We start from the raw sequence: 16,527 nt of genomic DNA, 5'->3' as shown, positions 1-16,527 counted from the left end.
CCGTGTTGTGTGTGGAATTTATGCTGTGTTGTCATGTTTTAGCTTCAGACATCAACATAAATAGGTCTTTGAAGTGTGTTGTGAGTTGTTGTTGTTTTATTTTAAAGGTCAGAGGACAAAGATGTTAAGGGGTCAGTTAAAAGTCATATTTGCATTGTTTATAAGTTATGTAATACATGCACGTAACTTCCAGCAAGTTGTCAACTGTAGTTTAGCTAAAAATGATTTTTTTCATGACGGGTATTGAGCACTCCATGAACTTACCCGAAGCTCAAGACACCAGGGTGTGGTTACTCTAGCCACCGCAAGGGCTACTGGAAGTTACGTTGCGTGCTACACACTATACACATTGGTGAGCAACGTGTTGGAATATGAGGTAGAGGAGGATTTCGACGTACAGGAACACCCAAGTGAACTTGGCATCGTCAAAGCGTACATGTTTGAGCCGGAGGTCGGAACCTGACAGTGACGACGACGAGCAGCCAAGTAGCAGTTGTACAACAGGAAAAGAGAGTGGCCACTGGCTCGATGTGACAGTATGTCAAAAGCTGGTCTTTTTATACAGTCATGGCTAGAAATAATGCCAATATTTTTTAGCACGACTATACATATTATATATTCATATATGTTTCAGTGACACGGCACAAGCTTTTACATAGTATGCAGTATTCCTATATATTGTATGCCCCTTGCTCGAGTAGCGTTATAACACGCCGCACACAAAGTCTTTGCCGTGTCTGTTGGCTTGTCATATAAGCAAAGGTACAGATGACAGTACTGAAAAGTACTGCGTGGGCCTTTTATTTTCCTACTCCCCAGTGCATAGTAACCATAATAGAGTGGTAGGTATATACAAGGAAATCCTCACCTCTTGTTTGCACCGCTTCACTGCCGCTTCACCGTGGCGGCCGCGAGATTTAGTTCTCTCGATGGTGGTTGACGTCCCGATAGCCGTCGAAAAAAATAGTTGGCACTGCAGCTGGTTTCAGCCTCTACTTCTACATCCAATGCTTTCTGCTAAGTCTTTCTCAAAACACGCCGGTTCGAAGTGATCAGCACAGAGTTTGGAATGCTTGCTAGGCACCCATAGCTGACCACGTTTCTTCCCCTGTTGATTGACTTTCCCTATCCACTGGTCAGGTATTTCTTTTTCACTTGGAAAGCCTAAAAAACTGCCTGAACCATTTGCACAACCAAATGCCACACAATAAACCATCGTGACATTGCTAAATCATACGACAACAAATATACAAGGACGGGAACAACAGCACATAACGCCGAATGAACAGAATTAACAGAAATGCTCACCAACTTAGTTGTTGGGCCCCTTCACTCCTTGAACTGAAAACGTACACAGAGGTCTTACAATTCTGGGGATAGCCATCATTACACAATGAACAACCATCCATCCATTTTCTGAGCTGCTTCTCCTCACCAGGGTCACGGGCGTGCTGGAGCCTATTCCAGCTATCTTTGGGCGAGAGGCTGGGTACACTCTGAACTGGTTGGCAACCAATCGCAGGGCACAAAATCATTCCAAATTCATGAGAACGGGCTAACCATTGGAAATTTTAGGGGAATTTGAAAAAATAACGACTCCTTACAACAACACAGAACAAACGTAATACAACAATATAGAAGAAACAGTTAGTGAAACAAACATTTGAATAGGCCTCATTATGATCAATGACTTAAGGCCACAATGTGACTACTGCAAACCTTTAAATGTACAGTTGATGCAGGAACACATGACAAGGCTTTAAGCACTGTAAATAGACTGATGGTGCTACAACCCATCATCACTCCTTTGTCTATTCATCATGGATCCATCTGTGGATGATTTGTCCAATTCATACTGATAGAGGTAAACGTTTTTGGGATAAAATCCTCTAAAATCCCCATAAGCATTTGGTTGACAGGATTGTTATGTGGCCTGGGCTTTATAATACTATTTAAAAAAAATTATAAATAAAAAAGAGTAAGCATTTACAAGAAATGTAGCATGTAGTCATACTCTCACTGTATGTATGTTTAATGGATGGACAATCAAGAAGTCCACAAATAGGTCTAAATTTGTTACATTTTATTCATGGAGAAAGTAGAAAAAGATGATACAGAGTGAAAGATGACTAAGAGTGCACTTGTACAAAATCAAGCATTTTCATTTTATGAAAGATTATCTTGTGAATGCAACTTCCACTACAAGCCTTTCAGGTCAACACCTGCTGACCGAAGGAAGAGTTATGTCAAACTTGTCATATCCTCAGCCATAAGACTTCTAATTACACAACATGATCAAATACATTCAAATCCAACAAAAAGAGTGAGAGAAAGAAAGATCACAGTACTGTAAAATTCAACGAATAAGACCACAGTGAGATTAGTTTCACATCTACCGAAAATCATACAATATCTTAAAACATAATATGAGCTGTACTTTTATGGATGGACAAAAGACGAACCTGTTGTAAAAATTTATAAAAGTCCTTAACGATTCTCAAAAATATTTTTTTTCTTGAATTAAACTACTGCAAATGTTGCACACAGAAATATATATATATATAAAAACCTAATCAAAAGACAAAAACAATTTCTTCTGGACGTAAAATAATCCCACAGCAGTAGCAATGTAGAACAGGGTTTGTAATGGAGGAGGTGTAATGAAGAGGTTGAGTACATATTTAAACATCAAGGCTGGAAGCCAAACGCAGGCACAGTGACGAATCCGATGGGATGTCCAGTGGACTGATCTCATTCCCATCCAGACGCAGAGTTTCCAGCTTGGAGAAGTTGGTAACATCCACAATGGGGCAGAAACTCCCCAATGTGAACTCTGCAACGGCACAACACGAGCATAATTAATTATCTGCAAACTCATTAGGCGATAAAGGGGAATGCTAAAGTCGGCGTGGCTTTAAGGGGCGTCACAAATCGGGAAAGAAAATATGCCCTTAATCTACTGTGATTAATATTAAAACTAGTTATTGCTATTAACTCTTACAAATGGAAACACTATCATAGATTCAGATGTCAAGCCCCATTTAATTAATTGATTATTTTTGTATTGGTACATACTCTGTCACATGCGAAGCCTTGAAGCGTTTATTTCTACAAATGACAATAGATTAGCAATATTCCGGAAAGTGTGAGCTTTGTTTTTTAAAGCAAAATGTATTATTTTTTTTATAATTCAACATTCAAGGATTATGTTTTTGATAAAACTGAGAAAAAAGAGAATGGCAACGTGCAACTCTAAAATAAGAGACACTAGACTGGTCGCCAGCCAATTGCACATGAGGAGTGAGAATCTTCAATAAACCTAACATTCATGTTTTTGGAATGTGGGACAATGGTTGAGTACACGTAAAAACCCCTCAAGTGTGGGGGGCACATCCAAGGAGGAGGGGGTTTGAACTCCAAACCTCAGGACTGTGAGGCAGACTTGCTCACCACTTGTCTTACTGTACTGCCACCTACCAATTTATTTAATATACTGTAAAAATGAAAACGGTAGAAACAGCCTGTATAAATGCCGGTTCTGACCTTTGATGTGATTAGCTTGGAGATAGAGATGCTGCAGGCCGGTGCTGACCAGAGGGATTCTCTCCAGCTTGTTGAAGCTCAGGTCCAGCTCCACCAGCCCGGTCACATTAAAGATGTTGGATGGGAGGCCCTTGTCGGTGAGCTGGTTGCTGGCCATCCGCAGATACTGCAGCTGTGTGAAAGTGGCCAAGAAGCCTTCAGGCAGAGAGGCAATGGAGTTTGAGTCCAAGTAGAGTTGGTGGAGTTGTTCAGGGAGAGCCTCTGGCACCTTGGAAGGACAGCGTGGGGACACCTGGGGTATAAGAAGGTTCCTTTTTTTTTTCTTTAAACATAAAAAGTCACACACTCACCTTTGTTAACTTGTTGGCGCTGACATCCAAAAGTGTGAGAGATGTCAGGGACTTGAGTGATGTACCCACGTCTGTGATAGCGTTATCATGGAGATGCAGGATTGTGAGGTTATCCATTCCCTCTAGGTCTGAAGGTGTTACCTAGGCAACGTGTACATTATTATAAGGTCTTCTCGTGATCAAAAACAAAACGTAACAAAAGAGAGGCGCAAATTGAAAAAGGCTGTTTGTGAGACCCAGGAGAGGGCAAACATTGTGCCCCCTATAGACCATTATCAGGTGCTGATTCACAGTCACTATCCCAAAATTGAACACCTTCCCCTTGTGTTGCATTTTGCGAAACAGTGAATGTGTTTATGGAAATATTTAAAACAGGTGTAATAAGCATGTACACTAAGTAACAATTTAATACTCCCAACTGCCTTACAAGTTTACATATTGGTACTGTATAATAGGATTATCCATTCTTTTCAGGCCCTGGCAGACTTTTGCAGAATAATACTGGCACCCAGTGGCATTTTGCAGGTATTTGTGGAATACATTGTGTGTTTGTTGATAAGCAGCAAGCATGCGTGTCATTACTCTTTATGCTTTCGCTTACAAGAAATTTACTTTGCCACCTGCTTGGTAGAAGTAATTAGTACACTGTATGTAAATGATGTTTGCTCATGTTGTCTGAGCAGTAAGATGTTTTTGTAAGACACGATAAGTTCTTGTTCTGGTTCTATGGTCGTCACATCTTTTCTCATTTCCATGGCTGGTAACCTTTTTGGTGGCATTAAAAAAAAAAAAAAAAAAAAGCCATCGGACTTGTCGGCTTCATCATTTATATGCTCACTGAGAGCTTTCCAACATTGGCTGTTATCACTTCACAGTTTATGATGATGTCAAAGTTTTGTTAGATAGAAAATGTTGGTTCCAGGGTATGGTCTGTATATATATATATATATATATATATATATATATGAATATGCTGCTACCACAAATATGTGACCCCCACAAGCTGCACCACTGCTGTAAAGTGTTACCTTTTCAATGTTGTTATGGTTGATCCTCAGGTCTCGAAGGGTGCGAGGGAGGTTACGAGGGATGCTGGTCAAATTGTTGTGTTGTAAATAAAAACGGTCCAGTCGTCCCAACTTCAAAAAGGCCTAAAATCAATATGGTCGTCTCGGTAAATTGTGCAAGGTTCAAACTCACAATTTTTAAAAGACCCCTATGTCCACTTAGTTCCTAAATCATTTAAATCAGGTCTCAAACCGTTTTCTTAAGAAATATTATGCTTTATAAAATTATAGTTCAATAAATCTAGCAATTTTCCTAAAGTACTTGTATCACTTGCACTAATTTATTGTGATGCATTTTAATTATGCTATGATTTGACTGGTTCCACCCACTTGACAGCAAATTAGGCTGTAATTAAAACGAGTTTGACACCCTTGTTCTAAATTGTCCATTTAACGTGCAACCGTCCAAACTGAACTTGTGTGCTTGTAACGGAGAAGTTTACCTTCTCGCTGATGGCATCGGACGCAAGTTGATTGTGGTGCATCATAAGCCACACAAGATTGGTTGCGTTGACCAGATCTGAGTCGGATATGGCTGTGATGGCGTTGTGCTGGAGGTACAAGTACTTCATCCGGGAGGGGATGGTGGGCATGGCCGTCAGGCCCCGTCCATCACAATACATGGCGATGGGAAAGGTTGGGGGACAGTCACACTCAGGGGGGCACTCTCCTCCTGTGTTGTCCGCCTGGATGGAGCTCCGGCGGCTGTACAGCCAGGCGAAAGGATCTTGTGCATGGCAGGGAGAGAGCGGAAGCAGGGCAGACAAGATGATGATCACCGGATGCATGGTGGCACTCGAATATCCTCCTTAACCTGAATGGCAAAAAGAAATAAGCATGTTTATTTCAATAATAAAGGGGTGCACAAGGAGTGCCTTTCTTGCTTTACAAATATGTCACTATTTATTACCGAGGTTGAATAAACACCCAAATACAAGAAGTGCAGCCACTAGCATAGTTTTGGAATGGAATTGCCTGTGGGGAGCAACATTCTTAGAGGTCTTAATCCAAAGGGAATCCAAAGAGGAAGTGTAAAAAAAAAAAAAAATGAATACCAGAAAGAGAAATGTAAACCTGGTTACAATGCATTCTTTGTCGATGCGCCTCAAAAGTGGTCCAAAAATTTTAGTGGAGTATCCAAAATGAAGTTGATGTCTAAGGAGCAAACAATAATGTGAGTATGATCCTATCTGCACGTGCTTACAGCAGGAGGTCTCATACCTTTCTAATTGCGCAAAGAGACGCATTGATGGACACACACGCACACACAAATACACACTTTACCCGGTCTGCGATACAGGCCCCTTCTCTGTGTCCCCCTCGCTGTGGCCGAGTGTTCCCAAGACTGGAGGGCACACGGACCAACAACAACAACAAATAGACCTGAAGGTCTCCACCCCTTTTCTGCTCCTTCACTGTGATGGTTTCTTCCACTCTACCATCCACCCTCCTGCCCCCATTTTCGACATGCAGGCACCAGCAAGCAAAACACACAGCCATGCATCTATCTACCATTGTGCAAATACATGCTTTGACTAATAACTCATATAATTGTGTATTACCACTACAGGGGTACCTCAGTTTATGATGCACAATGAACTCCTTTGTGCCACAAGAGGGCACCTTCATTGATCGCTGTGCTTTCATTGGATTGTTGTATTTTTATGGCCGAGAACTGGTTTAATGCAAATATTTAATATAATTATGACTTTACTACAGTGTTGCCGTGGGTTAGTAAGATACAGTGCCTTGTAAAAGTATGAGTCCCCTTTTCAAATTCTTATATTTTTGCATAGTTTCCCCACTTTAATGTTTAAGATCATCAAACAAATGTAAATATCAGACAGATGTAATCCAAGTGAATTTAAACTGCTGTTTTAAAATGAGGATTTCATTTATTAAGGAAACAAAATATACAACGTTACCTGGCCCTGTGTGGAAAAAGGCGAAACCACTGCTGACCGAAAAGAACAAAAAGGCTTGTTTTACTTTTGCAAAAAAACAACAACTGAATGATTCCCAAGACTTTTGGGAGAATATTATATGGACTGACGAGATGAAAGTTGAGCTTTTTGGAAGGTGTGTGTCTCGTTACATCTGCCGTAAATGTAGGACAGCATTTCAGAAAAAGAATGTCATCCCAACAGTCAAACATGGTGGTGGTAAAATGATGGTCTTGGGCTGCTTTCTTGATTCTGTGATTGATGGAACCATGAATTCTGCTCTCTAAGAGAAAATCCTGGAGGAAAATGTTCAGCCATCAGTTTGTGACCTCTAGATGAAATGCACTTGGGTTCTGCATTTTGCAGCAGGATAATGATCCAAAACACACCAGCAAGTTAACTTCTGAATGGCTTTAAAAACAAAATGAAGGTTTTGGAGTGGCCTCGTCAAAGTCCAGACTTTAATGCGATTGAAATGCGGTGACATGACCTTTAAAAGGCCGTTCATGTTTGAAAACCCTCAATTTTTGCTGAATTCAAACAATTCAATGGGCCAAAAGATCTCAACAGAGAAGTGAAAGACTCATTGCCAGTTATAGAAAACACTTGATTTCAGTTGTTGCTGCTGAGGATGGCCCAACCTGTTTTTAGGTTTAGGGGGAAGTTTTTTTTTGTCTTTAAATAAATGAAATCTCGATTTAAAAACAGCACTTTAAGTTCACTTGGGTTATATTTTTCTGATATTTACATTTGTTCAATGATTTTATACATTAAAGTTGGGAAACCATGCAAAAATATAAGAATTTGAGAAAGGGGCCAATACTTTTTTACGGCACTGTACATATGAATCTGGGGGCATATTAGCATGCGAGGATTGCCATGACAAACTTAATACTCAGGAGGGAAATTGCAAGTGACAATCAAACTACAAGGACTGGTTCTGTATGCAGCAGCCTGCTTAGCAAACGTTAACATGTGTTACTGAGCTTCCTCTCCAAGCAGCTCTTTTTAAGGGTTAAATAAACACACGTGTGAGCGTGCCCACATGTCGTCCGTCTGGATTTAATGTGAGTCATTTCCTGCCTCTCTAATACCATCTGAGTTCGTGTCTTCCTTTTCGTCATTTCATTAAATGAATGTTACTTTCACTGTCACCGTGTCGCTGAATCACACATCATAATAAAATAAAAATAATAATAATAATGTAACTGTTAATTATTTGAAAATGTTTTCACTGGAAGGTTTGACTCCAAATCTTACAGTTGGAACATATCTGTACTTCATTTGTGTGGAAAACAAATAGTAGTAAAAGTGCGCCTGGTTCATTTACTGCTCAATGCCGCGTTTGCGTTTCCACCCCAGACACGCACGCACGCACGCGCACACGCACACGCACACACACACACACACACACACACACACACACACACACACACACACACACACACACACACACACACACTCACCATATGATATTCAGTGGGAAGTAAGCAAGGAAAGGTTATTTGTAGGGGAACTATTGCTGGGTACATTTCATTTGATGGTTATGTTTGCTTTTCTGACACTTCTTAACTATATCATTTTTTATATAGCAACATTGATATTTTATGATTCTTAGAACAATGTTCCGGTGGAACAGTGGACAACTGGTTAGCACATCTGCCTCACAGTTCTGAGGACCCGGGTTCAAATCCAGCCTTGCCTATGTGGAGTTTGCATGTTCTCCCTGCACCTGTGAGGGTTTTCTCTGGGTACTCCAGTTTCCTCCCACGTCCCAAAAAACATGCATGGTAGGTTAATTGAAAACTGTAAATTGCCCTGTAGATGTGAATGTGAGTACGAATGGTTGCTTGTCTATATGAGCCCAGTGAATGGCTGGTGAGCAGCTCAGGGTGTACCCTGCCTCTCGCCCAGAGTCAGCTGGGAGCTGAGCTGAACCCTTAATCAACAAGTCTTTGTACTTAACTTTGTGTGTGCATAATGTGATTTATATGCACACAAACAGATAGGCTCTTACCAGTACTTGATCATAGGAACAATAAACCCTGGTCACTTTCTCTGTGAAATACAAAATATATATTTTTTAAATACAGTCAATATTATTGCGAGAGGTACATTACTGATAATATGGATATGTGAAATGAAATGATTATTGAAATAAAATGAACGAAACCTGAGTCCTCTTTAAAATTACTCTAAACAGGACCCTTCCCGGGGTGCAGGAAACGACAGAGCGCACAATGGAAAGCAGATGTCTGCAAACACAAACGAACGTTACATCACACAAAGTTTCTCTCACACATATATATATATATATTATGGATAGCATTGTTCTCATCATAATCAGGAGTAATCTTGCCCCCCCCCCCCCCTCCCCCAAACAAACAAACAGACAAAAAATACCACACGTTAAAACCCACGCACGCGGTACCCTAAAAAGAATGATCTTATACACCAAATATTTTCCATGTTCAGGAAGATCGTGCCGGATATCAACAATGTAATTGCCAAGTACACATAGATTTTGTTTTTTTCCCCGATTTTTCATGTCATAAAGATACTAAAAGTATTTGCACGATTTACCAAGCCTACACTATATAATCAAGATTTGAAAAGTGAAGATAAGCGGTGCAGAAAATGGATGGATGGAGGGATGAAAAAGAAAGATTGCCCCCTACTGTCAATGCTAAAAAGTGCTGCTGAGGAGAGGGTCAGATGGTGCGTTTTGGGTCGAAAAAGTGAAAACGTCATGATGATGACAAAATCAGAGACGAAAGGGAATATCGAATGAAGCTCTTAAGACGTTCTTTTTACAGATCAACTAATACAGTTGTATCTCAATAAATTACAATACTGTAGGAGAGTTCATTGCATCACAGCATTGCAATTCCAAAACTGAAACTCATAAATTCTACAGATACATCAAAATACTTTTCAGACTGTCAATTCCAACCTTATTTCCAGATTAAAATCTTTTGGCTGTTTCTTATGTAACATACAAATTTCTTGGAGATGGTAAAATTTGTTTTTTTGTTAGCTGTAATTGAAAATCATCAAAATAATAAAAAATAAAATCATTAAATACTGTAATTCACTCTGCAGTGAATATATATGAATTTTGAATTCGACTACAGAAATATATACAGCGGCTGAAATAAGTATTTCATACATCACCATTTTCTCACTAAATATACTTCCAAAGGTGCTATTGATCTGAAACTTTCACCAGGTGTTGGGAACAACTCAACTAATCCATACACTCAAAGAAAGTAGAGCAAATAAGTTCCGAAATGAAGTTGTGTGTAAAAATGTGAAATGACATAGGGAGGTGCAAAAAGGCATGGAAAGCCGAGACAAAACCTAAAATCTTTCCATCATCAAACAGCAATCCAGCCCCTTGTCAGTGCAAATGAATATCAGCTGGTTCAGTCCTAATTGATGGCCTACAAAAAGGTCTCATTGCCAACGTGTGAGTCAACACACATCTCATCATGGGTAAGAGCAAAATTATATATATATATACACACACACACACACACACACACACACACACACACACACACACACACACACACACACACACACACACACACACACACACACACACACACACATTTTCTATACCGTTTATCCTGGTTAGGGTCGCGGGGGGCTGGAGCCTATCCCAGCTGATTTCGGGCAAAAGGCGGACTAGACCCTGAACTAGTCGCCAGTCAGTCGCAGTGCACATATAGACACTCACTGATTGTGATTGTCTATGGGTCAAGTCAACCAATGCAAAGCAGCCACTTAAAAAGCTTTAAAACCCATTGAGCATGTGATTTATTATGATTGTATAACTGTACACGAAGGCCTCGCAATATTTCCTTTTGTTCTCGACCTTTCCACTATGATTTCCCCTCATATTTGGGAGAAAAGTCTGGAATCATTTTGCTCTCCTTCGTGATGTGGGAAACCAGTCACACAGACACACAGACACAAAACACACACTCACACAAAATGGTCTCTTTGGATCCCCAGGTACACTGTGGAAGGCCTAAAAGCAACACACACACACACACTAATGTTGCAGTCAAATAAGCACACATGCATTTGCAAAGCCATGTGCATGTGTATCTCTGTTCCAATTCAGTGACATGTTTGCACCAAATGTTGCTGCCTTGCTCATTATTCAGAGGAGACCATGGAGGAAGTCTAGGATGGCGCCAGTGTTTGAGGAAGAGGAATGTATCAGGGAGCAAGTAAACATAGCATGAACATTCTCACACTCGTACACACTCTTTGGCACATACACAAAAGTCCTCATTGCTCCTGCAGGATGTTCAGCGCTTCGTTTGGGAATTTAATCAACATTTCTCCTGAACATAAAGGTACATTTGCAGTGTTCTTTGGGTGTGAATATGTGTTCTATACCGAATGTGCTTGCACAGGGCTGCCAAACTGGAAAGGTGATAATTCCATCAGTGTGTGCCTACATTTTGCGAAGAGTATTTCACTTGGGGCGGCACGGTGGCCGACTGGTTATAGCGTCAGCCTCACAGTTCTGAGGACCCGGGTTCAATCCCCGGCCCCGCCTGTGTGGAGTTTGCATGTTCTCCCCGTGCCTGCGTGGGTTTTCTCCGGGCACTCCGGTTTCCTCCCACATCCCAAAAACATGCATTAATTGGAGACTCTAAATTGCCCGTAGGCATGACTGTGAGCACGAATGGTTGTTTGTTTCTGTGCCCTGCGATTGGCTGGCAACCAGTTCAGGGTGTACCCCGCCTCCTGCCCGATGACAGCTGGGATACGCTCCAGCACGCCCGCGACCCTAGTGAGGAGAAGCGGCTCAGAAAATGGATGGATGGATATTTAACTTGGAATGACTCAACAACAATTTCCTCGTTGCAACACTTTTGGCTTGTGCTAGACTTTCACATTGTGGGAGTGTAACTTGCCACAATTCAACACTACACGTGCTGATGTGGACAAACCTCTTGATGATGCAAACCTCTCTGACTTATTGTTTGAAAAGGTTTCAGCGGGAGACTGCCTGTATTTCTGTGGGAATGACTCAAACATAAACAATAATAATAAACAACAAATGCGTGTGTACTGTGTATATATATATAAGGGATCAAACAAGGTCACCTTGATACCTGCATTTAAATTGTTGTCAATGGTTTTAATGGGGATATGATTATATCGTAGAGAAATCGTTAGACCTTTGAATACCCATTTAGTTGAACTATAATTACCTACACCATGTACCAGTGACACAAGGCCAGAGGTTGATTAGTTTTTAAGTTTGTTGTTTTTATGACGAAAACGCCCCATAATAAAACAATTTCTGCAAATTTGCGCGAAGGGTGGTGCATGGGGAAAAAGAAAGAATCCATTCAATTTTGGTAGACTATTAATTTTCACTGTTACAGTCTGCTTGCATTATGGCCACATGAAGCAGTGACCCACCAGAACCAGCTCATTAATGCGGTTTAGCGCCACCTACAGGACTGGATTGTAACAGTATTGTGTCAATCCAGGCCATGCCATAATTGTTAAGTCAGACTGAACTTTTTAGGGCTGTTTGGCCTTGGTGGAGGTCTACCGAGGGCTAGTGTAATTCAACATTTTTTTTTGTACTTTCTGTTGTTTGGCTAAAAACAAAGTCAACAGTGGTATAATATCGTAGAATTAATAGGCAGTTATAGCTTTATTAATACAATGAGCAATTATAGGCAATCAATCCAATAGCCTTCTGTTTATACATTTTATTACAGTCTCATGTACTAACATGCGCGGCGTGGTACAGAAAGTAAGTGTGTGCATGTCGTTGTTGTGTCCCTGGCTATGCCACCTAACCTACATTTCTTATGACTGAATGTGGCTGGCCATTTGGTGGTGGTCAGAGAGGCCGTAGGCGCAGAATGGCAGCTATGCTTCTGCAAGCTGCCCCAGGACAGCTGTGACCACAAGAGTAGCTTACCATTTCCACCACCAGAGTGTGAATGAATAATATGTACAATTGTAAAGGGTCTTTGAGTGCTTTGAAAAGTCCTATATTAAGTGATGTGCATTGTTATTATTAATAATAGAGAAGCAGGTGGGTGTTTACCGATGCTATGTGATCAGTTTGGCTGTTTGCAATTGACCAAGGAAATTCTTTGAAATTCCCACACAGACTTTTCCTTAGGACTTTCATTTGAAACACATAAAAAAAAAAAGTCTAAATGTTGATGAGTAAAGCTCATTTTGGAATAAATTTGACATACAACGTAAGTGGAACATTTGCATTAATGGCTGTAAAATTGTTAGCCTCATGACTGAAAACTAAATAAGTACGCAATATGATCTGTAGTGTAATGTGCTGAGCCAAATGACAAACTCCAAATGTGAGTTGTAATCTAATAAAATAATGATTTTGTTTCCATGCAGGCTTACAAAGATGCCAGCTGGTCTCCATGGGTGTGCTGCGTTGTTTGTGGGTGTGTGTTTTTGCTGTGGCCTCGACAACCACTCTGACTGACACGGACTATGGTGGACTATGGTGGCGTTCCCTTGTGGATCGACCGCTTGTTGGGCTTGTTGGCCCAGCGTGATGAGCCTGCTTAGATGCAGCATGGTACCGAGCCAACAACCCACAGGCCTGCCCTCAAAAGTGTGACTGCCCCATTCAGTGGCCCACCGCACTGTACTGCGACCACAGAGGCATAGCAGATGTCCTGGAGCTCCTACCAGCCAGCACGCAGTAACTTTTTCTACAGGTAGGAAAACACTTCCGAAGTTCATCTTCTATTTTAAGTTACAGCATATATCACATTTCTTTTCCATCTTCTACAGAACAACAACATCTCGTCCCTCACTGCCTAGTTTCAGGCAAACATCACAGGACTACACTGGCTCCTTCTGGAACACAACCGATTGAAAAGTGACCAGCTGGACCGGAGTATCCTACAAAACCAGACCCAACTGGCTTACCGTTTTGCCAACCTTAACCACCTGAGCTCAATACCCAATAATCTCCCAACCAGTCTCAAGCAACTCCGACTGGCCTATAACCAAATCAGCAACATCGGGCCCGAGGCTCTCAAGAACCTGCATAACTTGACTGCTGCTTCTGCAAGGAAACATATTGAAAACCATCAACGAAGGAGAGCTTGCAGGTAATAGTGTTCTCCTTATCATGTTGACAGGTGTTTCAATTATTTTGGTTAACTTTAGGACCATGGTTAAAAAATGTAAAACAGTTCTTAGAATGATGCAGTGCAGTTCTTCACCACTGAGCATCTACACGTCTTTCAGGTCTTCTCAATTTGAATTTGTTGGACCTCAGTGGCAATTCCTTCTCATCAGTTCCCAGACATTTACCGACCTATGTGCAGCAGCTCTATCTGTCCAATAACTCCCTCGCTGGGCTTGATGAGAACACTTTTGTGGGACACGTCAACCTCAAGTACCTTCGTTTAAGTCACTGGCACTTGCAAAGCCGCAACATCCGCTCCCGGGCCTTCAACCTCTCCAGCCTAGTGGAACTGGACCTTTCCTATAACAAGTTTACGAGCATCCCTACAGTGCCCATCACCCTGCGACAACGAGCCAACGAGATACAAGGTGAGCTGTGTGTACACACATGACATATGGCCCCGGGCATCTGGGGGTAATCCAAACGGGTTTGGGTGGGCATCGAAAATCTTCAACTTCAATTAGTCCAAGATCCAAAAATCCAAATGTTTTATTTTCTGTGCTCCAAAAAAAGAAGGCAGGGTAATACTGACGAAACCGGTCAGGTGGCAGGCAGAGGCAGAGGTTGGGTTTAACAGGCAGTTTGGAAACAGATTGGTCCAAATATAGGTTCAAGTTTAAGTTTAAAAGGATAGAGAGTACTGCAAAACAATCACAATCTGGCACTGAGGAGAAGAACAGAGCTGATATTATAGTGCGTGGGAAAGGTGAAAACAATGAGGCTGCTAATGTGGAGTGTAATGTTAAGGCACAAAAAAATGTTCAGAGGAAATGGGGCCGACACGGTGGACGACTGCCTCACAGTTCTGAGGACCGGGGTTCAAATCCCGGCCCCGCCTGTGTGGAGTTTGCATGTTCTCAACAATGCCTTGGGTGGGTTTTCTCCAGGCACACCGGTTTCCTCCCACATCCAAAAAACATGCATGGTAGGTTGATTGAAGACTCTAAATTCCCCGTAGGCGTGAATGTGAGTGCGAATGGTTGTTTGTTTCTATGTGCCCTGCGATTGGTTGGGGACCGGTTCACAGTGTACCCCGCCTCCCGCCGGACGATAGCTGGGATAGGCTACAGCAGCCCGCAGACCCTAGTGAGGATAAGCCTTAAAGAAAATGGATGAATGGATGGATGGAAATGGGTCTTAAAAATAAAAGCATGAACAGGATATGAGCTGATAGGACATTTACGTTTTAAGAAATCTTACCAAGTAAAATGTTCTTGTTCTATTGGCAGATAATTTGCCTAAATTAAGTAATACATATCTTATTTATTTACTTTTTGTCCATTTCATTATTTCATGGAGTTATTGTTGCATGTCAACAAAGTTATGTGAAGTGATGTGGTCTAATGGGCCGAATAGCGCTCATTAAAAGGAGGGGCTTGAATACGAGCAGGAACACAGGAAAGACAGCAATGAGGTGAGAAAGGGGTGGGAGAATATTGTATGATGAAGAAAAAAGTAGGTTCGCAAAAGAAAAGGGAGATTGGTATGAAAACATCTGTGATGATTTTAGACTAGAGGAAATAGTGCCAGATGAGCAGAAGCACATGCTGTTCTACTTTTTACTCTCCTCTTTCTCGGTCTGCTATCCATCACTCTTGACCTGCTGTGGATTGGATTTCAACGACAGTGCCACTGAATACACAATAAAACATTTTGTCACTATGCAAATTGGAAAGTAATTTGGGTTCAGAGACTGTGGCAAAAAAAGTTTCTGCTCCTCTTCCAAAGTAGGGAGACAAAGAGACGGCAAAACACTCCCACGATGACACACACCTTAGAGGTTTGCTAGCAACACCATCAAAGCTCTTGGTCTGGGCCGAGAGCCGCACTATGACTGAATGAAGCGCTATGGTTTTCACCGTCTCCATTTTTACCACAGCACCTGTGAGGTGTAATAGGAAACACACACCGAGTGAGAGGAAATGTTGTCTGAGTTCCTCTAATGAACACAGAGCATGGCGTGAAACCAAAGCCTTTTTCACCAAGTAAGAAGGAAAATGGAATAACAATGTCTTTACCCTTACCTACTCCCGGTTGAAGATCCTGCGACTGGACGGCATCTCCCCTCTGACTGGATCTTGTGTCTGGGAGTGATTTGTGGTATTTACATTTGAATGTGAAGAAAATGAATTAAAGTCTTCAATATAGTCATTAATATGCCGCCACTGCATGTTATTTTGGCCTCCATTTTTGACACCAAGTGTGACATGCTGTCTCATGTCTGTCTGCATGGAATATAACATGTAGTTGTGTAAGAAATATGTTAGTGCTGGCATCATGAGCCACATTTAGGAATGGCGAAACTCAGTAGCGCTCTCTGGGGAGACTGACTCATTCGGTTGGGCCAAAAGCCACAGCAGCAGTGCAAAGATGTGAACACCATCTGCAAATGTTGTAGACTG

The 16,527-nt window shown here is 41.5% G+C and overlaps 2 protein-coding genes across 4 annotated transcripts; one reads left to right on the top strand and one right to left on the bottom strand.

The window, feature by feature from the left end:
• Positions 1-2,068: 2,068 nt before the first annotated feature.
• fmoda (fibromodulin a) lies at positions 2,069-16,281 on the bottom strand. 3 transcript variants are annotated; one of them, XM_061786188.1, is made up of 6 exons: positions 16,150-16,281; positions 5,404-5,774; positions 4,922-5,044; positions 3,894-4,034; positions 3,544-3,811; positions 2,069-2,833 (listed from the first exon to the last, which is right to left on the bottom strand). In XM_061786188.1, the coding sequence occupies exons 2-6, from the start codon at positions 5,746-5,748 to the stop codon at positions 2,682-2,684; spliced, it is 1,029 nt and encodes a 342-aa protein (XP_061642172.1). In that variant the 5' UTR covers positions 5,749-5,774; positions 16,150-16,281; the 3' UTR covers positions 2,069-2,681. The 3 variants fall into 3 exon arrangements, with proteins under 3 accessions (XP_061642172.1, XP_061642170.1, XP_061642171.1); XM_061786186.1 differs by lacking the exon at positions 16,150-16,281 and adding an exon at positions 6,245-6,368; XM_061786187.1 differs by lacking the exon at positions 16,150-16,281 and adding an exon at positions 6,240-6,289.
• On the top strand, positions 11,144-16,161 carry zgc:113307 (uncharacterized protein LOC553753 homolog). The gene is given in 6 exon segments (XM_061786190.1): positions 11,144-11,273; positions 13,318-13,646; positions 13,723-13,991; positions 13,993-14,045; positions 14,185-14,493; positions 15,753-16,161. Coding segments are annotated over 6 exon segments (1,098 nt in total). The 5' UTR covers positions 11,144-11,155; the 3' UTR covers positions 15,773-16,161.
• Positions 16,282-16,527: the final 246 nt, after the last annotated feature.

Source organism: Phyllopteryx taeniolatus, chromosome 9 (genome assembly GCF_024500385.1).
Source record: "Phyllopteryx taeniolatus isolate TA_2022b chromosome 9, UOR_Ptae_1.2, whole genome shotgun sequence".
NCBI classification, from domain to species: Eukaryota; Metazoa; Chordata; class Actinopteri; order Syngnathiformes; family Syngnathidae; genus Phyllopteryx; species Phyllopteryx taeniolatus.
Note: the sequence above shows the minus strand (reverse complement) of the source record. Positions and strands in the feature narration are given on the sequence as shown.